Genomic DNA, 25993 nt, shown 5'->3' on the forward strand with positions numbered 1-25993 from the left:
AGCAGACTTTATATACACACAGAGAATATGAAACAATACCTCCTCCCACCCCACTGTCCTGCTGGTAATAGGACTAAGACGGCTGTTACTCTGAAACCTATCATTTGGAGTAAATAGCCTCCCCCCCTAAATTAACCTCCAGATTCCTAATGCTGGCCTTGCCTGCTGTTTCTGTCTTTCAATATTTTGTACCATTTTCTTCTCCTTCAAGAGCATCAGGAAAGGAAGATGTTTTTTAAAGGCAGGAAAGTGCTTGGAGCTCAGACCGGCTCCCCCTGAGCACTGAGGGGGCCCTGGGGCCAGGCTCTCTCTCTCTCTCTGTGTGTATCTTTAAGATCCCCTCCTCCACCTTGTCCCGTCGGCCCCTCCCTCCCTCCCTCCCCCATCTCCTGCTGGCTCCCTCGCTCGCGCTGGGTCTCAGCCGCTGGGCTCTGCCTGACTCGCCGCCTCGCCAGGCTCCCTGGACCAGCAGCCATGGCCGACATGAAAACGGGCATCTTCGCCAAAAACGTCCAGAAACGGCTGAACAGGGCGCAGGAGAAGGTCAGCGCAGAGCTGGGGGGGGGGGGGGGAGGCGGGAAACCTGGGCAGGGGGCTTGTTCACCCTCGGGCGGGGGAGAGCAGGTGCAATGGGCGGGTTGCATCCTCCCGGGATGGGTGCGAAGGGGAAGCGGCCGCAGCAGCAAGGGGCTGCGGTTGAGCATCCCGGGCTCGGGACTGGGAAATGCATCGCTCTGGAGGGCGGGCGGGCGGGCGTGGGCGCGGGGTGGGGGGGGGGGGCGCAGGCTGGCAGGGCTGCAGAAGCAATGGCACCGGGGAAGACCGCACTGGCAGCCACACACAGCTGGGGCCGCTGCTGCAGCCCCCGCGCTCCGCCCTGACAGCTCAATCATGGCAGGGTTCCTTCCTCCACAGAGTGACCAGCCCCAGATTAGGGGCTTTGTCTTATATACCTAACTATACCCTTTTCCCGCCCCCCCCAAAAAAATATAAGTGTCTTGATTTTTCACACTTGCTGTCTGGTCACCCTGTTTGTCCAGCCCCTCTGCTGAGCATGCAAAGGTCCACCCCCGACCCCCCTTTGTGCTGTCAGGGCTCACCTTTAGCTGTAGGCGGGTGCCTGTGGCCGGCAGGAGGCGGGGCTGCAGCTGGTTTCATATCTAGGGGGTCGGATGTATTTGTGGACTTCACTGTGGTGGGATTAAAAAGCAGGGAGTGGAGCGGGGGAAATGATGTCTGTTTTGACCCTCTTAGGGCAAGAGAGGAAAGAACCCGTTTCTTTAATCGTAAGCAGGCAAGATCCCTAAACAATGGCTACAAATCTAATGGGGGCTGTCTTGTCTTGTAATGCCTGTATGGCCAGTTAGAAGCAATATTGTATGCCCTTCCTCAGAAGGTCAGGAGGGAAGTGTAAACTCTAATCGATGGGTGCACTACAGTGTTTCCAGTGAAACAAAGTCAGTAATTACAACACACATACTGTGAATGGCCTTTGTTTTAACATATACTTGTTCAATTAGGCTTTCTTTGAATCCTGTACAATGACAGAAGGGACGTGTAAATGCATCTCGATTCATTATGGAATGTAAAATAATCCAGGGAACCATTATCATTTTAATTTTAAATGCCTGTATAACAAAATACTTTGGATAACTACCAAGTAACATGGGGTATTCTTGCCTTAAGGACAGGAAAGCTACTGCTGTCAGATATTATTATATAATATAACTGGCCCATTTATTCTTCAGCTTGACTGAAATACTCTTATACCATTGTGCAGATCAATCAACCTTAGTTTTTTCAGAATAAATATTGTGCGACTAAAGTGGATTTATTTTGTTTTACTCCATTGTTCCCCTCCCTCACACACTGAATATTCCAGGGTTTCATCTACTTGCAAAATTATTGGATAATAATCTTGCTTTGGCATTCAGAGAACACAACTGGGTCAGATCCTCAGTGCATGTTCTCTGCCGTGGCTCCCTCAACAGCAGTAGAGCTACATTGTTTGACACCCGGTGAGGGTCTGGTCCGTGTGTTTTGTAATTAAAGAGAGGCAAAATATCGGGAGAATTTTAGGCCAAATGGCAGCACAGTAGAATGCAGCACAGTAGAAGGAATACATCCGTCGCCTTGATCTCTTCACAGAAATAAAGGTTTGGCTGTCTCTTGTCCCCACCTCCACAAATGCACACTTTCAATACTCTAAGAGGATTGTATTTCCTTTAATATCCTCCCAAGCTCCTCTTGAACTAAAGTGATCCCCCTCACCAGGTTCACTTGGCAGCTGAACCTTCCTATGAAAGAGGTGATTCTAGCTACCTTCTAAATCACTCATGTCAGTAATCCACAGTGACCACAGCATAGACTGCTTTAAGGGCTCATGTCAGCATTTTCATTAGCAATTGCTTGGAGTTTGGAACTGTAATTGTGTTCCTCATTTTAAAAAAAATGTTAGTCATGACACTGAAAACTCATGAAGCTGATCACATTTCAGTTGTTAAAGGATTTAGAGCCCAGTCTTTAATCAGAGAAAACTGTCACTGAAGTTAACAGGGAATTTGCAAAAGTCGGTATTGCAGGATATCAACATTAAGCCTTATTAATTGAACCCAGTGCGTATAAATGTGCCACACACATTTTTCCAGCTTTAAATCTCTTACAGCTATGGAAATATAAATACAAACCTTGAATTTGGGCACAAAAAATACATGATTTGTGCAAAATGTATATATGGAGAAAATATATGTTGGCAGTGTGAAGGTTTTACCAGCATGAGTTTGTGATAGCCATATTCCATGTGAGTGGCAAAGTCATCCCAGTTGAATGCCAATAAAACCGGTAACCCACACTATCTGCATTTGCTACACATTTTACATAAGTGCTCTAGGGAGTTTTTAAAAATTATTTTACTGATGCTATTTTTCATAGCTCACTGCCTTTGTACCATGTATTCAATGCTACAGAGTTTCAAGGGAGAAAAAATATATCACAGCTAGAATGTAGAAATAATACCATATATTTTTGGTTTACAAGGAAATTAAATTTTATCAATGGGTCTGGTAAGAACATAAAATGCAAAAGTGCAGCCAGAGTAGATTGTGTTGTTGCCAGATAGAGATATGTCTTTTCTCTGTTCAAGGTTTGCATATGGTTTTATTGCTTAAAATACATAGATCTGTACTACACCCATTCCTTGTTGTCCCTCACAAAATCTCTCTTGCTATTCTGCCTTCAACGTCTACTTATTTTTTCCTCTACCTCCATATTTGTCTCATGCTTCTGCTGACTTTTTGTTCTGCCTCAGACCCTCCCTTTGGGCTACAGGGATCTCTTCTCAGCTATCTCCCATTCCCCAGACCTTTCTCTCATACTTAAACCACCAGTTAGCTCTGGGTCTCCTTAATGGTTTTATGAGGCAAAATTTCTTAACATTTTTTTGCTAATATTTTTAAAAGCATAATTGAGAATACTAAAAGCTCCATGTGCAGCTATTTAGGTTTTATTTAAGTTTTTAAAATAAAAGGGGTGGGAGTTGCAGAAATTAACAGATATTTATACATTTTTATACAGGTTTTTCACTGGTGTGATATCACACATTTTAAATGATTGGAAGTCTGATTTCTGACTTCATCGGTACAATGTGATTGTGTGATGTACATACTGTACAACACGCGTAGACTTCAGTGTGCTATCTGGTATAAAAGAGCAATATGTTAGAAATGAATGAGTTCAGTTTATTCAGTTTATCCCTGTGATTTGCTGACATTCTAGCAAAAGTATAAGTATTTTCTGCTCTGTTTTGTTTTTGTTTTACTCCTATAATACCTGTACCAAGGACATTGATGTTAGAAGATATTTAATGCCATAGGTCAAATCCCAGACCTAATAGCCAGATTATGGAAAAATATCTTTTTAATGATAAATAACGTAACTTTCAACTCCCTGTGTGTATACACACACACACATATAAGGGCTGTTGATTAATTGCAGTTAACTCATGCAATTAATTCAAAAAATTAATTGTGATTAATCGCAGTTTTAATTGCACTCTTAAACAGTAGAATACCAACTTAAATTTATTAAATATTTTGGATGTTTTTCTACATTTTCATATATATTGATTTCAGTTACAACACAGAATACAAAGTGTATATTATTTTTGATGACAAATATTTACACTGTAAAAATGATAAAAGAAAGTTTTCAGAGTAGCAGCAGTGTTAGTCTGTATTTGCAAAAAGAAAAGGAGTACTTGTAGCACCTTAGAGACTAAGAAATTTATTTGAGCATAAGCTTTCGTGAGCTACAGCTCACTTCATTGGATTTTTCAATTCATCTTATACAAGTATTGTAGTGCAATCTTTGTTGTGAAAGTGTAATTTACAAATGTAGTTTTTTTTGTTACATAACTTCACTCAAAAACAAAACAATGTAAAACTTTAGAGCCTACAAGTCCACTCAGTCCTACTTCTTGTTCAGCCAATTGCTAAGACAAACAAGTTTGTTTACATTTAGAGGAGATAATGCTGCCCTCTTATTTACATCACCAGAAAGTGAGAACAGGCATTTGCATGGCACTTTTTTAGCTGGCATTGCAAGGTATTTACATGCCAGATATGCTAAACATTCGTATGCCCCTTCATGCTTTGGCCACTGTTCCATGCTGATGACACTCATTAAAAAAAAATGCGTTAATTAAATTTGTGACTGAACTCCATGGGGGAGACTGTTTGTCCCCGCTCTGTTTTACCTACATTCTGTCATATATTTCATATTATAGCAGTCTTGGAAGATGATCCAACACATGTTCATTTTAAGAACACTTTCACTGCAGATTTGACAAAACGCAAAGAAGGTACCAATGTGAGATTTCTGAAGATACAGCGCTCAACCTAAGGTTTAAAAATCTGAAGTGCCTTCCAAAATCTGAGAGGGATGAGGTGTGGAGCATGCTTTCAGAAATCTTAAAAGAGCAACACTCCGATGCAGAAACTACAGAACCCAAACCACCAAAAAAGAAAATCAAGACTTCTGCTGGTGGCATCTGACTCAGATGATGAAAATAAACATGCATCGATCTGCATTGCTTTGGATAGTTATAGAGCAGAACCCATCATCAGCATGGACGCATGTCCTTTGGTTTAGTGGTTGTAGCATGAAGGGACATGTGAATCTTTAGCTCATCTGGCACGTAAATATCTTGCGATGCCAGCTACAACAGTGCCAGGAGAATGCCTGTTCTCACTTTAAGGTGATGTTGTAAACAAGAAGCAGACAGCATTATTTCCTGCAAATGTAAACAAACTTGTTTGTCTGAGCAATTGGCTGAACCAGAAGTAGGACTGACTGGACTTGCAGGCTTGGACTTGCAGGCTCTAATGTTTTACATTGTTTGTTTTATTTTTGAATGCAGTTTTTTTTGTATATAATTCTACATTTGTAAGTTCAACTTTCATGATAAAAAATTGCACAACAATACTTGTATTAGGTGAATTGAAAAATACTATTTCTTTTGTTTTTTACAGTGCAAATATTTGTAATCAAAAATAAATATAAAGTGAATCATGTACACTTTGTATTCTGTAAAAAGAAAAGGAGTACTTGTGGCACTAACAAATAGAGAGACTAACAAATTTATTTGAACATAAGCTTTTGTGAGCTAGACGAAAGCTTATGCTCAAATAAATTTGTTAGTCTCTAAGGTGCCACAAGTACTCCTTTTCTTTTTGCGAATAGAGACTAACACGGCTGCTACTGTGAAACCTTTGTATTCTGTGTCGTAATTGAAATGAATATATTTTAAAATGTAGAAAACATCCAAAAATATTTAAATGAATGGTATTCTATTATTGTTTAACAGTGTGATTAATCACAATTAATTTTTTAATCGCTTGACAGCCCTAATATATATAATATATATATAATATTAAAATGTATGTGTGCGTGCATGTGTATTTATTCACTAAATTAAAATTGATATGTAAATATTTTCTTGTTACATTAGTATATTGTCTTTCTTCATATTAGGTAATCAATCAATCTTTTATTTATCGATATATCGCTATTTAAATGTTAAACAGTAGCTCCAATGTAAATGTACACACTATATGATTCAGCAGTCTCAATCGTTTTTAAAAAAAGTGTATGTGATATAGTAAACTTTTGGCCATTGAACAGTAAACTCAATAATATCAACAGCAATACTGTAAGTTTTATATCGTGCCTTGTTTCTTAAAGGATTCCAAAAAGCTTTGCAAACTAATCAGTACACCCATATCTGGAGTGTAATATGACAGCTGTTTGACACTGTGCTGTAACATTACAAAACGATTCAAGACAGAAGAAGAGAAAGAAACTGTGTCCATTTAAAACTGTAGGGGAAATGTAGGTAGAGGTAGAACATAATTACCCAAACTCAGATTTGGCCAGGCTAATACCCAAAAGTGTGATTTGGATTTTTAATGATAACAAGTGGTTGGGTACTATTATTATGTGCTTTTTAATTCTTTGTCTGCCTCTTTGCCCTCATCTTGCTCTTTCTTCTCCACAAAATTTCAACTGATCCTCTCCTCCTAAGTATTCCCCCCACCATGCATTTCAATGATACCCCTCTGTTTCTGTCTAACTCCCACCAATTTGTCCAACCCAGATCCTATCTTTTTCCCTCTCCACTAAATATGGCCCCTCCACCATCAGATTCCATCTCTCCTGTCCTCACATATTGTCCAACCCCAACAACTAACATTCTTCTCCTGAAAGTGGGATCTGGTCACTTCTCTGCTCTCCACTGCCTGCCTTACTGAACTGGATTGACAGATACTGTGTGGGTGAAGGAACGATTAGTGGGAGCAGGAACGATGAATAAGTCTCTTTTCTCAAAAAGAACAGGAGTACGTGTGGCACCTTAGAGACTAACAAATGTAGTCTTCTTACTATATGTTCCATTCTATGCATCCGATGAAGTGGGCTGTAGCCCATGAAAGCTTACGCTCATGTAAATGTGTCCTCCTTTTCTTTTTGCGGATACAGAGTAACATGGCTGCTACTCTGAAACCTCTCTTTTCTCAGTAGCCTGAGTTGCCCCCAGCAGCCAGAACATGAACTGAAAATGAAACCTTGCTGACCACCTGCTTCTCTGTGACATTTCAGTTGGGATGGGTGACAGAGAGACAGCTGGGGCAAAGATGTGATTGGGTGGGTGTGCATGCAGGGGGCAAAGAAAATGCTTGTGCTCTGGCTCCCTGAGTGCAAATGAGGTGGGCTTGCACAGCAAGAGAGTGCCACTGCGTGGGAGCATGGTGAGCCCCCCTTACCCCAGAGGAACTGGCTAGTGATTAGAAGCTAGTGCTGGAGGGGCAGATGAGCTGCATTTGGAAAAAAGGAAGTGTAAAAGATGCTTCTGAGCACTCTTTCCTCTGTGGCTATGGGGGCATTCTGGCTGCTTCAGCACCCTGTAGGCAGCATGCCTCCAGCTACTGCTGCAGTGCAGCTGCGCCATCTTCTCTACCACTGGTCTGACTGTAAAAGCCACAACAGAGCCCTTCATGTGTTCTGAGAATATTGCTGTTTGTATCTGCTAGTGCCTGAGAGTTGCTGTATGTTTCTTTACATCTTTTTTTCAGGCCATTTGGCATAATCCCACCCCAGCCCTCCACGTCTCACTTTGATTAATAAGCATTAGAAGCAAGAGGGAAATGTACTTCCAATCCATCACTGTGCAGAAAACATTAAGGTCCCGGTTCTCCTCTGCAGTGGTGGCCACAGGGAGTTAACCGTGGTTCCCTGATGCTCAGCCCCACAAAGCAGTTAGAGTAGGCCCCCCTGCTGCTCTAACTTCTGCTGCTGGCATAAGTATGGAGCGCTTATGCTATTGGGGGATCAGACACAGTGGGGCTCATTTCCACCCTACCCTGTTCCACCCTTGCATTACCCCTGGCCTGTATCTCCCACACATTTTCTCCCACTTACATCAGGGATTGGAGGGGCAGCTGGTGTAGGAAGCGTAATACTGCCTCTGTCAGCTTTACACTGCCAGAGAGTTCCCCCTATGTAGGGAAATTCTCTATGGGGAATATCCAGCAGGGTTAAGTAATTCAACTTGTGCTGAAACAAAGTAAACTTTAGTGACCTGGAGAATCCAGTCCTCAGCATCTCAAAGGCAGGGTCTCTTTTCCCTAATCATGCTGAGTGTTGTACCATAGTGAGTGTTGTGTTGTACCATAGTGAGCCTTATCTGGTTTTGAATGCAACATAATTTGATCCTGTCTCAGAGAACAGCTAGATGGTGAATAGTGTTCAGAATCAGAAACCACTGATCCACTAGGAAGGCAATAATGCTATATTGTCTTATGTCACACTAGCCTGTCTTGGCCAATGGGATTGTATATAGAAAACATAGGCATACTTTAAAGATGCATGTAATACATTTCTAAAGTACCTATGGCATTGTGAGAGAGCTCACACACCAAAATGTTCTATTGTTTCTGCTTGCCACACTGTCCTGAGATTCTGACTCTTCATTAATTAATTTTATTACTTGTATTATGGCAGCATCTAAACACCCCATCCAAGATCAGGGCCCATTGTGCTAAGCACTTTGTGAGATCTTTGGGCATAATTCTTATTATGTGTTTGCAATCAAAATAGACAAGGCAGGCAAAAGAGGGCAGGTGAAGCAGGGGCACAGAGAGGTAAAGGGACTTGCCCTAGGTCACACAGCAGGTCAGTGGCAGGGCTAAAATAGAACTAGGTCTCCATACTCTCAGTCCAGTGTCCTGTCCATTGCCCTCACCACTACCTTTTTTTGTTTTTTCCCACTCTCTTCCACTGCCTCTTCTCTGGTTGTTTCTGTTTTGTGACTTACTCACCTGATGTGACCTTCTACCTTGTTCTCCCCAACTCTTCGGCATCCTCATTGCTATCCATTCCCTTTAATCTTCAGTTCTGAGTCACATTCACACACACAGCCCTGCCCCCGTGGAGCTATAGTCAAACTTCCTTTCCTGTAGCTTCCACAGCTTTTAAGCTGTGCTTTACAGCATCACAAGGTCCAGTGACTCAATCGTGCAATCGGGAATTAACACTTTATATGTATAGGGAGAGGGAGACCTGTGCAAAAGTGATACTGTCAATAAAACCAGCTGTATTTATTATTGTTTATTACTATAGTTCAAAAAGCAGCTGGTATTTTTCAGGAGCAGTTCACATATTTCCAATTCTCTCTTTCTCTTTGTTTTATGAAATGTCAACTTTGCTACTACCGGGTCTAGACTTGTAAAATTCTGCCTCAGTAAATAAATATTTTTAACAAATTAGGATTTTGAGGGAATAAAAATTGAGTTCTTTGAAGATGAGTCAACGCTGTTTTCTTTTTGTCCAATGCATTGTCATCAATAATAAGTATTTTGCAGGCCATTCAAGGCAGGTATTCTGCCTTCACCTTATCTGTACGTCTCCACAGGAAACAAAGGAATGACCCAGGTGTAACTGAAGGCTGAAATTGGTCCACAGTGGCATTAAACTGTAATTAATTCTGTTGATGATTCACAGTCCTGCATATAGTACAGTCCATTTCACTGTCCCATATATATGCTAGCTCTGCAGAGCTAACATGAGTAAAAAATATCTCAAAAGTACTTAAAACTGATTTTGTCTATGACGTAAGCAGATATGACTCTGAATACACATGGGAAGCAGAACTGATGAGTAAGTTTCCATTGTACAAGGTACTTTTCAGAGAATAATCATGTTTAAGTCTTGGGGAAAATGGATCAGTTATCTCATCTGTAAAATGGGTATGATAGGTCTTGATTCAGTAAGGTACTTAAGCATATGGTTCGCAGTCAAGCTTGAAGGGCATATTGAGTGGGGTATTGCAGGGATCAGTTCTGGGTCAAGTTCTGTTCAATATCTTCATAAATGATTTAGATAATGGCATAGAGAGTACACTTCTATAAAGTTTGTGGACAATACCAACCTGGGAGGGACTTCAAGTGCTTTGGAGGAGAGGATTAGAATTCAGAATGATCTGGAGAAACTGGAAAAATGGTCTGAAGTAAATATGATGAAATTCAATAAGGACAGATGCAAAGTACTCCACTTAGGAAGGAACAATCAGTTCCACACATACCAAAGGAAAGGACTCCCTAGGAAGGAGTACTGCAGAAAGGGACCTGCGGGTTATAGTGGATCACAAGTTAAATATGAGTCAACAGTGTAACACTGTTGCAAAAAAACCAACAACAATCCCCCCACTCTCCCCCCCCCCAAAAAAGAAAAAAGAACATCATTCTGGGATGTAACGGCAGGAGTGTTGTAAACAAGACACGAGAAGTAATTCTTCCACACTACTCTGTGCTGATAAGGGTTCAACTGGAGTATTGTGTCTAGTTCTGGGCTCCACATTTCAGCAAAGATGTGGACAAATTGGAGAGAGTCCAGAGGAAAGCATCAAAAATGATTAAAGGTCTAGAAAACATGACTTATGAGGAAGGATGGAAAAACCTGTGTTTGTTTAGTCTGAGAAGACTGAGTGGGGACATAACAGTTTTCAAGTACATAAACGGTTGCTACAAGGTGTAGGGAGAAAAATTGTTCTCCTTACTTCTGAGGATAGGACAAGAAGCAATGGGCTTAAATTGGAGCAAGGGAGGTTTAGGTTGGACATTAGGAAAAACTTCCTAACTGTCAGGGTAGTTAAGCATTGGAGCAAATTGCCTAGGGCGGTTATGGAATCTTGTCTTTGGAGGTTAAGAACAGGTTAGACAAACACCTGTCAGGGATGCTCTAGTTATTACTTAGTCCTGTCTTGAGTGTAGGGGACTGGACTAGATGACCTATTGAGGTCCTTTCTAGTCCTATACTTCTGTGATTCTGTGATTCTACATACCTAAGGGCTTATCTACACACACCTGTGTAATTAAAAGTGGGATGGTTTGGTTAAACTTGTGTAACTTTGTGAGAGGACAGTGTTTTGTAGTTTTAAACCTGGCTTATGGTTGTTTAATTTGCTCCTGTAAACCAGTTTTAAAAATGTACAATTGCATCTTTGTTTAAGCTAATGCAGCATGTGTGTGTAGACTGGGCCTAACTGTAAGCACTTGGGTAGTTCCACTGAAGTCAAGTCTATTGTTAACATGGCATTGTTTTGTTGAAGTAGAAGTGGTGGATAATTACAAACACTAACTTTGGCTTATTTTTAAAAACACAAAGGAAAGTACATGGTCCTGATTAGAGAGGTAAGAATTGAATTGCTTACACCATGTACACCATGTTTAGATATACATCAGACTGATACTTACAACAGAGAGGAAACTGAGGAGCGAGGATCAAAGTCAGTGCAAAGAATTGGAAAACCTCAATGGGTTGTTCAATCATCAGATCTGAAGAGAAGTAAAGCAAGTTACTTCAGAGATGGTTAGGGACTATTGCTTCCAAAGTTGTGGCTCATCTAAAAGAAGAAACAGGGAAGGCTGGGTAATGATGCTAAAAGTTGCTTTTAGCATAACTCAGAGACTCTGAGAGAGCAGCAGAGCCAGTGGGATTTGAAACCAAGGCTTAATAACTGAAGGAACTGGAACTCCAGATACGGCATGGCTGATTATACAGAGAAGGCTACTGCAACCACAGTGAGTTCATGGGTGCTAGATTCTTTTGTCAGAAAAGGATGATGCTAGAGGAACAGATTCATTATCTGAGGAAAAGGCAGACAGAAAATCATCAAAATAGAATGGAAAGTGTTGGGTCTTATGTCCAGATATTAAGTTATCTGGAAGGAAGTCAGAAACATCAGCTGTAGTTCTAAGATGAAATATAATGTCAGTAGTTGGATTTCAAGAAAAGTTGGTGTGTAAATACCTGAAAGTGTAACCATGCAAAGTTGTATACAGTGGAGTTCTAGCCATGTTGGTCCCAAGATATTACAGACACAAGGTGAGTGAGGTAATGTCTTTTACTGGACCAGCTGCTGTTGGTGAGACAGACAAGGTTTTGAACCACACAGAGCCTCACCCATCTTATCTCTAATCATGCAAAGGGAATTCCCATGATTAAAACAAAAATACTATAGTTTTCCTCACTATATCCTAAAACTCATTTTGGATTAGTGAGCAGAAACCAAACAAATTATTTATCACATTGTAGTCTACAGGCTGCCAAAATACAATTTCTGATAGCTCATCTCTAAACTTTCCCCCAAATTATTCTTAGTGAAAATGAGTTGGCAGAGGTTAGAATCATAGAAATGTAAGGCTAGAAGGAACCTTGAGAGGTCAGCTAATTCAGCCCCCTATTCTGAGACAGGGCAAGATCATTCCTGACAGGTCTTTGTCTAACCTGTTCTTAAAAACCTCCATTGAAGAAGGGTTTCAGCAACCTCCCTTTGCCCTGGTCTACACTACAAGTTTAGGTTGAATTTAGCAGTGTTAGATCGATTTAACCCCGCACGCATCCACACGATGAAGCCATTTTTGTCGACTTAAAGGGCTCTTAAAATCTTTTTCTGTACTCCTCCCCGACTAGGGGATTAGTGCTGAAATTGACGTCGCCGGGTTGAATTTGGGGGAGTGTGGACGCAATTCGACGATATTGGCCTCCGGGAGCTATCCCAGAGTGCTCCATTGTGACCGATCTGGACAGCACTTTCAACTCAGATGCACTAGCCAGGTACACAGGAAAAGCCCAGCCAACTTTTAAATTTCGTTTCCTGTTTGGCCAGAGTGGCGAGCTCATCAGCACAGGTGACCATGCAGTCCCAGAATCGCAAAAGAGCTCCAGCATGGACTGAATGGGAGGTACTGAAGCTGATCGCTATATGGGGAGATGAATCCATGCTATCAGAACTCCGTTCCAAAAGATGAAGTGCCAAAATATTTGCCAAAATCTCCAAGGGCATGATGGACAGAGGCTACAACAGGGATCTGCAGCAGTGTTGCGTGAAAATTAAGGAGCTCAGGCAAGCCTACCAAAGAGGCAAATGGCCGCTCCCAGTCAGAGCCCCAGAATGCCGCTTCTATGATGAGTTGCATGCAATTCTAGGGAGCGCCCCTACTACTACCCCACCCCTGTCCATGGACACTTGCAAGAGGGGAGTCTCATTCAACAAGCATGAGGATTTTGGGGACGAGGAAGATGAGGAGGATGGCGCACAGCCGGCAAGCAGAGAAACCATTCTCCCCGACAGCCAGGAACTGTTTATCACCCTGGAGCCAATACCTTCCCAACCCTCCCAAGGTGGGCTCCCAGACCATGAAGCTGGAGAAGACACCTCTGGTGAGTGTACCTTTGTAAATATAATACATGGTTTAAAAGCAAACATGTTTAATGATTAATTTGCCCTGAAGACTTGGGATGCAATCGTGGCCAGTACAGCCCCTCCTTTTAAATGGCCAACCCAATGGGTGCTTGGTATGGGAAAGGAGGGCGATGCTGTTTGAAACCATTCCCACATGTTATGAAGGCTGAAGAAGCCAAAAGACTGTGGCTTAGCATGACTGCCTACAAGCCAAATTCTGTTGCCTGGCCCTGCGTGTGTGATCTCTCACACCAAATCGGCAAGCCCTCACTATAAGAGGCAAAATGCGACCTTGTACCAAAAGCATATGTGCTATATAATGTTAACAGCTTGGTTCATGGTGAAAGTGTCTACCTATTGTTCTCTAAAATGTGTCTTTTAAAATACTACTCTCCCTTTTTTTCCTCCCGCAGCTCCAAATGTTTCAATGCTCCCACTATCATCTCCGTCCCAGAGGCTAGCGCAGATGAGAAGGTGAAAAAAATGCACTTGCGATGAAATGTTGTGTGAGCTCATGCAGTCCTCCTGCACTGAAAGACCTCAGCAGAATGCTGAGGCAAACAATGTCAGAGTCCAGGAAAGCAGAAAATGAACGCGAGGACAGGAGGGACGAGCAAGAGGAGAGGTGGCGGTAGCGTGATGAGAGGAGGCAGGATGCAATGCTTAGGCTATTGGGGGATCAAACTGATATGCTCCGGCATCTGGTGGAGCTGCAGGAAAGGCAGCAGGAGCACAGACTGCCACTGCAGCCCTTGTGTAACCGCCCGCTCTCCCCCCGCAAGTTCCATAGCCTCCTCACCCAGATGCCCAAGAACGCTGGGGGCTCCGGACACCCAACCACTCCACCCCAGAGGATTGCCCAAGCACAGAAGGCTAGCATTCAATAAGTTTTGAAGTGCAGTGTGGCCTTGTCCTTCCCTCTTCCCCCACCCCTCCCGGGCTACCTTGGCAGTTATCCTCCTATTTGTGTGATGAATTAATAAAGAATGCATGATTTTGAAACAAAATGACTTTATTGCCTCTGCAAGTGGTGATCGAAGTGGGGGGGTGGTTGGCTTACAGGGAAGTAGAGTGAACCAAGGGGGCGGGTTTTCATAAGGAGAAACAAACAGAACTGTCACACCGTAGCCTGGCCAGTCATGAAACTGGTTTTCAAAGCTTCTCTGATGTGCCGCGTGCCCTGCTGTGCTCTTCTAATTGCCTTGGTGTCTGGCTGCGTGTAACCAGTGGCCAGGCTATTTGCCTCAACTTCCCACCCCACCATAAACATCTCCCCGTTACTCTCACAGATATTGTGGGCACACAGCAAGCAGCAATAACAATGGGAATACTGGTTTTGCTGAGGTCTAACCGAGTCAGTAAACTGCACCAGCGTGCTGTTAAACGTCCAAATACACATTCTACCACCATTATGCACTTGCTCAGCCTATAGTTGAACAGCTCTTTACTACTGTCCAGGGTGCTTGTGTATGGCTTCATGAGCCATGGCATTAAGGAGTAGGCTGGGTCCTCAAGGATAACTATAGGCTTCTCAACATACCCAACAGTTATTTTCTGATCTGGTCAGCTGTTCAAACAGACCAGAGTTCCTGAAGATGCGAGCCTCATGTACCTTTCCTGGCCATCCCATGTTGATGTCAGTGAAACGTCCCTTGTGATCCACCAGTGCTTGCAGCACCATTGAAAAGTACCCCTTGCGGTTTATGTACTGACTGCCTTGGTGGTCCGGTCCCAAGATAGGGATATGCGTTCCGTCTATCGCCCCACCACAGTTAGGGAACCCCATTGCAGCAAAGCCATCCACTATGACCTGCACGTTTCCCAGAGTCACTACCCTTGATAGCAGCAGCCCAGTGATTTGCACTGGCTACTTGGATCACAGCAGCCCCCACAGTAGATTTTCCTACTCCAAATTGATTCCTGACTGACCGGTAGCTGTCTGGCATTGCAAGCTTTCAGAGGGCTATCGCCACTCGCTTCTGAACTGTGAGGGCTGCTCTCATCTTGGTATTCTTGCGCTTCAGGGAAGGGGAAAGCAAGTCACAAAGTTCCATGAGAGTGCCCTTAACACATGCGAAAGTTTCGCAGCCACTGGGAATCATCCCAGACCCGCAACACTATGCGGTCCCACCAGTCTGTGCTTTTTTCCTGGGCCCAGAATCGGCGTTCCACAGCATGAGCCTGCCCCATTGCCACCAGGATGTCCAAATTGCCAGGGCCCGTGCTTTGAGAGAAGTCTGTGTCCATGTCCTCATCACTCTTGTCACTGCGCTGCCATCGCCTCCTTACCTGCTTTTGCAGGTTCTGGTTCTGCACATACTGCAGGATAATGCGCAAGGTGTTTACAATGCTCATAACTGCCGCGGTGATCTGAGCGGCCTCCATGCTTGCCTTGGGATGGCATCTGCAGGAGAGCAGAGTTGCAGCGGAAGCTATGGCTAAAGATGGATGCCACGAGAATAGATATTTATAGAGAACGACGAGAGAACCTGCGAGGTGGATTCATGAGAGCAGGAGAGCAGAGTTGCAGCGGAAGTGGTGGAGGACGACAGTTAGCACCGCACACATTTCCCGAGGAAGAACACACGTACCCGGGAGCCCATGACAGACAGCATGGAGAAGTTCGCTATTGAGACAATAGCAGCAGAGCAGAGTTGCAGCGGAAGCGGTGTACGATGACGGTTAGCAGCACCAGGAGGACCAGAACAGATGCTCTGAGCTGCAGGAGAGCAGAGTTGCAGCAAAAGCAGTGGATGACGATGGTTCGCAGACCTACTGTACCGTCTGCTGCTAGCAGCACCCAGGACACAACAGCGGCAGTGTCGGTGAGCTGAGCGGGCTGCACGCTTGCCATGGTATGGCATCTGCGCAGAAAAAAGGTGCGAAACGATTGTCTTCCATTGCTTTCACGGCGACTGACAACATGTACCCAAAACCACCCGCAACAATGTTTTTGCCCCATCAGGCATTGGGAGCTTAACCCAGAATTCCAATGGGTGGCGGAGACTGCGGGAACTGTGGGATAGCTACCCACAGTGCACCGCTCTGTAAATCGATGCTAGCCACGGTAGTGATGATGCACTCCGCTGACTTAATGCGCTTAGTGTGGACATACGCAATCGACTGTGTAAAATCGATATCTAAAAATCAACTTCTATAATATCAACCTAATTTCGTAGTGTAGACATACCCTTAGAAGCCTATTCCACTGCTTAACTATTTTGTAGTTAGAAAGATTTTCCTAATATCTAAACTAAATCTCCCTTATAGCAGATTAAGCCAATTACTTCTTGTCCTACCTTCAGTGGATGCGGAGAACAGCTGATCACCATCCTCCTCATATCATATATATGTATATATAAAATGTCATATTGCCTCTCTAAAATCCATGGTAAACCCACATCTTGAATACCACATGCAGATCTGGTTGCCCCATCTCAAAAAAAGATATATTAAAAATGGAAAAGGTACAAAGAAGGGCAACACAAATGATTAGGAGTATGGAACAGCTTCTGTATGAGGAGAGATTAGAAAGACTGGGACTTTTCAGCTTGGAAAAGAGACGACTAAGAGGGGATATGTGACAGAGGTCTATAAAATCTTGACTGGTGTGGAGAAAGTGAATAAAGAAATATTATTTACTCCTTCACATAACACAAAACCTATCACCCAATGAAATTAATAGGCAGCAGGTTTAAAACAAACAAAAGGAAGTACTTCACACAATTCACAGTCAACCTGTAGAACTCATTTTGAAGACTAAAACTTATCTAGTTCAAAAAAGAACCTGAAACATTCATAGAGGATGGGTCCATCCATGGCTGTTAGCCAGGATGGTCAGGATGCAACATTGTGGTCTGAGTGATCCTAGCCTCTTATTGGCAGAAGCTGGAAGTGGATGACAGGGGATTGGTCCCTTGATGATTACCTGTTCTGTTCATTCCGTCTGAAGCATGTGGCATTGGCCACTGTCGGAAGACCGGATACTGGGCTAGATAGACTATTGGTCTTATGTTTTAGGTTCTCTTTTTAACATCCCTTACCATATTTGAAGACTGCAATCAGATCTCCACTCAGTCTTCTTTTCTCAAGATTAAACATGCCCATTTTTTTAGGATTAGTCTGTTAAATTTTCCCTTTTGTGTTTATCTCTTCATCTTCCAAATTTCTCTCCTACCCCACCCTCTTCTTTGTCTGTCCTTTCTCCTATCCTTTGTTCTTTCTTTGAGTCTCTCCCTCTCTATCTGACTCTTCTCTTGTAGGATTAGTAGAAAAGTACTTCTGAGCTCAAATGCAAAAACCATTTACAGCTAGAACTGGCTTATTTAGGGCTATTTATTTATCTTGTGCTGCACGGCTCTGTGCTGGTTGCACAATGGCCAACCCTAAGTCTTCAAAAGTCATGTCAGACACACAAAATAATGAGATTTTTAAAATGTTAGGTTATTTTTTTTCCTGCATTCTGTTAAATGTTAAAAGTGCACTTACTTCACATTTTCAAACTTTTCTCTGTAATTATGGGAGTTAATAACTTTTTTCCCCATGAAAGCTGAGATTTTCATTCAGTTTCTTGATTCCAGCCGCCAGGGCTTTAAGAAATAAAATAAACATCATAAGATTTGCAATAAGTGCCTGCTTCTGTCCCATTGAAGTCAATGGCAGCTGTATAAGTAGGGGCATAGCGAGCAGATCGAGGGACGTGATCGTTCCCCTCTATTCGACATTGGTGAGGCCTCATCTGGAGTACTGTGTCCAGTTTTGGGCCCCACACTTCAAGAAGGATGTGGATAAATTGGAGAGAGTCCAGCGAAGGGCAACAAAAATGATTAGGGGACTGGAACACACGAGTTATGAGGAGAGGCTGAGGGAGCTGGGATTGTTTAGCCTGCAGAAGAGAAGAATGAGGGGGGATTTGATAGCTGCTTTCAACTACCTGAAAGGGGGTTCCAAAGAGGATGGCTCTAGACTGTTCTCAATGGTAGCAGATGACAGAACGAGGAGTAATGGTCTCAAGTTGCAGTGGGGGAGGTTTAGATTGGATATTAGGAAAAACTTTTTCACTAAGAGGGTGGTGAAACACTGGAATGTGTTACCTAGGGAGGTGGTAGAATCTCCTTCCTTAGAGGTTTTTAAGGTCAGGCTTGACAAAGCCCTGCCTGGGATGATTTAACTGGGAATTGGTCCTGCTTTGAGCGGGGGGTTGGACTAGATGACCTTCTGGGGTCCCTTCCAACCCTGATATTCTATGATTCTATGATTCTATGACTGCAATGGACACAGGATTAAGCCCTAAAATTGTGAGAGTTGGCAAGTCTGGTTGCTCCTGGTTCTCTTGAGCCATGATATTCTGCTACCACAGTTTCATATTTGGGTGGGCAGAGGTCTACTAATTGGGAATGTGATGGAAGGCCAAATATGTTCTGAAAATCTACAGTACACATACACCTCGGGTGAAATTCTGAAATGTAAGGGGAAGCTATTGAAAGGTGAGCAAGTTAGCTAGGAAGCGGGGAAGTTAGTGGAAGGAGTTCAAACAGGTAAGTCAAAGCTTTCAACAGTGAACTGGGGGGGCAAAGTCTGGTCCTAAACTAAGGAAAAGTCCAACTGACTTAAGTGGAGTTTTGCTTGATGCAGCAGTTTAGAATTTGGCTCAATGGCAACATCTTCCTAGATTCAACGCTGTGTAGATGGCAGTCTCTGTTCCACAGCATTTGAATATATTTTCCGCTTTTGATTTTAAGTCCATTAAAAGTTGCTATGAAATCTTAATGCTGGGCTTAGAATAGTGTGTTCCAAAGACACTAAACAGGCTGAAACTTTTGCTGAGCTGATATATTTTATATAAGGTTTCCAGCATTGTTTGTTTCAAATGTAGCAGTGGTTCCCAAACTTTTTTCCACCAAAGACACCTTTGGCATCTACCTAGTTGTCCTAGACTCCTTTCCTTTCCAGTACTACTGAAATGCCCCTGCCCAAGAACAAAATGGCATCCTTCATGTGGCAAAAGTGCTGGAATGCTGTTTTGGTGCATTCTGGCCATGGTTCAAGGGACAGAGCCCTGTGTAACCACCGGTGACCCCAGGGGTCTGGAGACCTCACTTTGGGAACCACTGAAATATAGGTTCTATATCTTTTGTTGCAAAATTTCTTATTAGAATAAAATCCAAATGGTGATCCATAAGTTGGCTGAGAATGTAAGTTGCTTTGAGTGCCAAATTGAATAAAAATTAAGGAAAAACCTTAGGTAGTTGTTAGTTCACACACACAGGTGTTGGTTTCTATGACATCTTCATAAGTCAAGAGTCATTTTTAAGTGTGACTGCAGGACTCAGGAGAATTTTAATTGCCTGTGGGTAATTGTTTGGTGGCCTATGTAAAATGTGTTACTAGTCTTATTCTTGTACCTAGTAAACAGCTATGCCCAACTCAGGAACCTCCACCAAAAATGGATCCCTTGTTGGCAAACTCAACAGCTGTTCCATGGGCAGGGAAACTGAATCAGTCTCTTAATCTTAATATTGATTCCAAGTTTGAAGCACTCTGGTAGAGCAGTGTGTGCAAGCTTTTATTTGGTCATGCCATGGCCATGGTCAGCATAGGAAGTGACACTGCAAGTGAAAAACACTCTGTCTCATACTACAGAAGTAGGCTGTTTGGTAAGCTTTGTCTTGAGTGATATTGGAATAAAAAGGTTCGCTGTGAGGGCTTTGTTGTTACGGTGATTACTGTGAAAAAAATTGAATTAATTGCATGTGAAAAATATAGAATGAATACTAACTGGGCAATGTTTAAACGTGTATTTTAAAGGGGATACTATTCTATCAGGTTTGTTAAAACCCCTAAAATTGGGATACCATCAGGATCACAAGCATACATTTTAGGGGCAACTAATCCTCTCTCACACTGTTTAAATTCCCGGGTGACATACAGTGACCAGACAGCGCCTCTTTGCTAATTCCTATCATAGGGCCTGTCCTGAAAACATTGATTCCGGGGTCTGGTAGTTACTAATGGATGTAGTGTCAGTGATATCACTGGGATTGCTCTCGGTAGCAAACACTAAACCCAGAAGGAAGTCAAGGATGGAGACCATAGTGTTCAGCCACTGTAACCACTTCTCTCCACCAGTTGAAAAAGGAAGTAATTTTACCCTCCATTATATAAGTGTTCTGTTTCACACAGTCACTGATTAATGGAAATACCTGAAGCAGATTTGACTACATGTTAATGTGTCTTGAAGACTGCTGTTTTTTAGATCCACTGCACTTGAAATCATTCTATAAGCAGAAAGTTGGTCATAAATACAAAGGACTCCTTATCCCTCTATTGGTCTGCCTGAAATAGAGTATTCTGAGCTCAGCTTCAGGCAAGGCATTGTCGCTAAGCCTCATCCAAACCACCCTTGGTGGATTGTAATGTGTGTGCTTGGTTTTCACAAATTTTTTTTTTATGGAAATGAAAGTTTCAGAGTCACAATTTCAAATCGCTTGTCTCCTTCCTGCCCTGTAATACACCACTCCCACTGACAGTAGTTGTAGTTGGACTGGGCCCTCAAAGAGGGGAAGCTTGTGGACAGCCAAGAGACTGACAAAATATAAACTCAGTAGCCAAATTCTTCAGCTTTCCTACTCATGCCATGGGGAGGAATCAAAGTCTGATGGGGCACAGCCAAACTTTTCACAGGTCTTCCTGACTCCCTGGCAAAGTGCAATTCCTTTACTAACAGGAGGTGTGCTGTTATGAAATCATAGAATTTCCTTAATTTTTTTTTAAAGTTTAGAAATTGGGATGAAAGAAAGGGGTAAATACTGGGTTAGCAAATCTATGAACAGCACATATACTTCGATTGCTTGTAAACATTTCCACCGTATTTCTATATATTAGATATGGAGAATAACCATATGTACTTTATAACGCATGTTGGATATGAACAGGTGACTGTAATATCTGATGCTATGATCATTAAATAAGAGGCTTAAACGTGTAAAATTTAGAAGGCATTGATGATGGGTCTGATATAAGTGGAGTCAGATTAGTATAAAAGTGGAATAGTGCTCTGGCAAATGAGGCCTAGCACATATAAATAGTCTGGTTGAGAATTCACTAAAGTAGTTGCAAAGCTATCTAAGACTAAAGAAGACTTAAACAGAAGTGCACTTGATGTTATCTAGTAGTGTTCATAGTATGGATTACCTTTTAAAGGCCTGATTCTGCTCCTGTTGTCTTCAGTGGCAGCAGGATCAAGCTTTCCTTGTGTTAAATTTAGCCCAATGCAGAGAGCTCACACAAGACCGATGGACCATTAAAGATTTAAATGGTGCATAGGTCTTGTGCTAGCTCTCTGCACAGGGCTGAGTTTAACCTTTAATTGTTACAGAGTTGTCTCTATTACGTACCTACAAATGTGAATACACACATGCACTAAAGTCACAAGCATTTTTTTGTTTAGGTTTCAGAGTAGCAGCCGTGTTAGTCTGTGTTCGCAAAAATGCGATGAAGTGAGCTGTAGCTCACGAAAGCTTATGCTCAAATAAATTGGTTAGTCTCTAAGGTGCCACAAGTCCTCCTTTTCTTTTTTTGTTTAGTCAGTGTTAAAAGTAAGGGTCCAGATCCTCAACTGTTGTAAATTAATGGAGCTCTATTAACTTGTGTGAATTATGCTAGTGACAGCAGCCGCGGATCTGACCCAGGGTTAAATAGTTCCTCATTGACCTCCCCTTTTAGTATCGATTTTATACAATAAGACAAAATGCACATTCTGTTCATCAGCAGTTTTATATTTTGCTGATACCATGAAGTAGTCAGCTAATTGTACCTGTGCCAGCAGACTTAAGTGAATGTGCAAACCCATCACATCCCATTGCAGGGAAATGCCCAATGTTGACTTTGTGCTAAAATTTTCCAAGGACTGCATGCAGACTCACTCGCATCAGCCTATTGCTTGCTTCCCCCACCCCAACAAACGCCCACACACAAGTGCAGAGGGCTTAATAGATCAGTCTGGGGCCGTCTGTCACTGTTTTTAATCTTGCTAATTTTTCTTTGCCTGTTTATATCAATCAGTTGTATGGTGCTTGCCTGATGCTACATGAGTAGTTTGATTGCTCCCTTTTCATATCATTTAAGAAGTACTTCCATGGTATTTACTTGTTACATTGTATTTGCTGCATAGTCAGAGATGTGCAGCATGTGAGCCAAATCCTAAAAATTTGCAGCTTTCCTTAATCTGTGTCAGAGTTTCAGCTGGTGTAAATCTGCATATTTCAATGGATCTGATTTCAATGGAATTATGCCACTTTATACCAGTTGAAGATCTGGCCCGAAGACTAGAAAAGGGAAACAGTTGTTGGATATCTTGATAACACAACACTTGACATTCAGGGCTTGAACACTGATTTCATGGGATAGGTCACTGAGCTGAAAAAGTGAAATACACAGGCTGGTCCAGGGTTCCCTTACTAAAGCTATGAAATGTGGGCATTCTGCTGGATAAAATTTTATGTGCTTCCTCAAAAGGGTATCAGATACAAGGGTGTGTGCTCAAAAGGGGGTGGAAGTAGTACTGTAGGAAAACTTGAGAATTTGGGCCAATGAATAAGTTACACAGACTGTGGGCCAAATTTTATCTTTGATTCACCTGCAGAAGTCTGCTGGAATCAGTGGGGTTGCATGAATTTAACTGAAAGCAGAATTTGCTGCTCTTTTATTTTATTTTATTTTATTTTATTTTATTTAACTGAACGTGTAAGTTAATGAAGCCCACACAGACTTTTAGCTTACTAAGGCCAGCTTCTGATAACCTTACCTTTGCCATTATTAAATACTATCTCACTTCATGAGTAGTTCCATTGGTTTTGCGGGAGTACTCCTGGAGTAAGGTATTTCTTATCATGGAAGTGTCAGAATGTGGTTGCAAACCAGCAATTATACAGCAAATCAACCAAGGTCCCACTGACCATCAGTAACACAAGGGATGGTATTTTCACAGAGATTAACTTTTGTTAGAAATTTTTTCAATGTATTTGGCATCAATAAGTTGGTCTCCAGCATCGTGTTTGGAGCGCTTCCTTCCACCAATTCAAATAAATTGAACATCAGTAACGAGGATATATAATAGTAAAAACTATGCAGCACATATGTAGATGCTTACATGGCAGACGTGCTGTACTACTAACTAATCCTCACAGTAATGACTGATACATACCATAAATTGCTGGGAGCTGTTATTCATAGTAAACCAGTTTTATTTGACAAAGTCCCTGTGAACAATGCAATTTATATTTGAGTTTCTGTTTGTCCTCTTAACATCATCCCAGAGCAGAAATTCAGATATGATTTTGAGCAATGCAGATTTTCGTTTTTCCACACTCCTTTCTGTTTGGAGGGATTGCCTACAAGAGCTGAATGCCCTGGGGTAACTCAAATGTTCATTTTCTTTCTTTGGTCTATTTCTAGTTTGGAGCTTTTGCGTTTTGTGTTCTTTTGTTTTGGTAGAGTGGGGAGAATTGAGATTGTTTGTTCACCTCTTGACATCTGAAGGTCCTCAGAGAGCCCTGCTGTTTTCCAAGAGTGCTCATGGCACAGTCTGGCTAACCCTCATGTGGCAGAGTGCCACTCTGGGAGATTGCTCTAGCTGAAGTAATGGAGAGTAGCCCTTAGGTGTCCCTAGGACCATGGTAGCGGAAAGCTGTCTTAGAGAGACAGTTTTCTCATTTGTCTCACTCAGGATCTCTCCCTTAGAATTTAAGTTAACATTAGTATGCCTCTTATTCTCTTTTCCTTTAAAAAAGTAATATTTTTCTATTTAAAAAAAGGCCTTTTAATTGCAGTGGTTTTCAACCTTTTTTCATTTGTGGACCCCTAAAAAGTTTTAAATGGAGGTGTGGGCCCCTGTGGAAACCTTAGACATAGTCTGCAGACCTCCAGGGGTCCACGGATGACAGGTTGAAAACCACTGGGCTATTATATGTGTTAGGGCAGCTGGAATAAGAATAGAATGTTCCTGTTTTCCATTTTTTCTGTTGTGTAATAAAAATACTACCTTCCTGAAATATTGTAAGGTTCTGGAGTGGAGAGTCGTGTCACGCACAAAGAAAGGAGTTGTTCTTCTGTTGTGCGTATCCATATAACTTTCAGTATAGGGACATCGTTTCTCTCTCTCTCTCTGGGGAGGGAGAGGCCGTACAAAGCTGTCAACCATAGGCAGCCCAGATGCTAACTTCTGCCAAACACAGAAGTTCCACCTCTGCTGTGAAGGGGCTGAAGGAAACTTTCTTCAGTTCCCATTTTCAAAAAAAGCTTTTGTCTTTTAAATTTTGGTAATATTCTAGCTCTGAGGTTTATTTCTGTAGAGTAGTATTGGGTTCCCTTTGGGAACACGGGAAATTTTGGTGTTATTATTTTTATTTAAATTTGCACACCACTGTTACAGTGCTCCCACTGTCATTAAAACTCAGTGTTATATAGTTAAGCATTCCATTGCACCCGTCACATTGTGGAGAGTACAAAGAGGCACCATGCAATGTCATGGACCTATTGCATTCTTAAATTACAGAACTGGGGATAAGTACTTGTACAGTGGTTGCTTTTCAGGAAATGTTAAAGCTATGAAGTTTTTTTTCTACAGAAAATTGTTTTTGACACAATGAAAATTTATATAAAAGTGTCTGCTTCGTGTGGAAAAAGTTGAGTTTTTGTCAAAAAAACATAAACCCCAAACTGGGAAGGTTTTGGTTTTTGGCTGAAATTTTCTGGTTTTGGGTTTTTCAATGAAAAGTCTAAAGAAAATGGCTTTTCTTTTCGTTTTGTCAAAGTTTTCCATTGAAACAAACCCATTCTTTAATGATTATGGCTTACAAGAGAAAGGTTCTGCTCTCACTTCTACTTCTGTAGCCCAACTGACTTGAGAACTGTTCAAAATGTTTTGTTCAAATCTGTTTTTTTAGTGAAAAAATAACCTTTTTCAAAACCAGAAAGTTCTTTGAAAAGTTTCCAGTTTTTCAATTTTTTGGATCAAAACCAGACATTTCAAAACTTCATTTTCTGGCTTTTCAATTTTTCTCCTTTCTCCCCCCTTTTTCCTTTTTGTCATTTAATGCAATAAAGTGAGAAAGGTCCTCTTTCTTTCTTTCTTTCTTTCTTTCTTTCTTTCTTTCTTTCTTTCTTTCTTTCTTTCTTTCTTTCTTTCTTTCTTTCTTTCTTTCACCACTTTGTAACTTTCCCAAACTTCTTCAGCTGAATCACAAGTCACTGCTTGGGGTGCATTTTTAATTCACAGTTTTTTTTCTTACCCCAGTTGCCCACAAGGGCCACAGTTTGGAACCTCAGGAGTAGCAAATGATCCCCAGGCCAGCCACAGGTTGGACTATGCATTGGACTGTGATACATCGCTGCTCCTTTTAGGGGACATGACAATACGGGCGAAGGGGTGTGGGAACACCTAAGTAAACATCAGGAGGTTAAATGGGCTAAGAAGAGAGCGTGTGACAAATAGAGCATTTCAGACATAAGAATTTATGGAGTTCTGAGATGTGTTAGAGTGAGTCAGATACTGAAGCAAGATATCACTTGGTACACAAGGCACAATGGTATTCAGCATAGATGTGGTAACATGGGCAAAAGCGTGCCTCCTTCAGAGCTTCCATTTATCTTATTAGTGCCCCACAGAGGACTTCAGAATTTGGTATAGTTCTTCCACAT

At 42.0% G+C, this 25993-nt stretch overlaps 1 protein-coding gene across 5 annotated transcripts in view; it reads left to right on the forward strand.

Moving 5' to 3' along the window:
- Positions 1 to 218: 218 nt before the first annotated feature.
- The window catches only part of AMPH (amphiphysin), a 172234-nt gene continuing 146459 nt past the window's right edge, over positions 219 to 25993 (forward strand). Inside the window, exon 1 of one of the 5 annotated variants that reach the window (XM_073332856.2) lies at positions 219 to 543. In XM_073332856.2, the coding sequence (XP_073188957.1) occupies positions 475 to 543 (69 nt within the window). In that variant the 5' untranslated portion in view covers positions 219 to 474. The remainder of the gene's footprint in view (positions 544 to 25993) is intronic. The other 4 variants (XM_073332859.2, XM_073332857.2, XM_073332860.2 and 1 more) reach the window with 4 other exon arrangements.

This window comes from Lepidochelys kempii, chromosome 2 (genome assembly GCF_965140285.1).
Source record: "Lepidochelys kempii isolate rLepKem1 chromosome 2, rLepKem1.hap1, whole genome shotgun sequence".
NCBI lineage: Eukaryota > Metazoa > Chordata > Testudines > Cheloniidae > Lepidochelys > Lepidochelys kempii.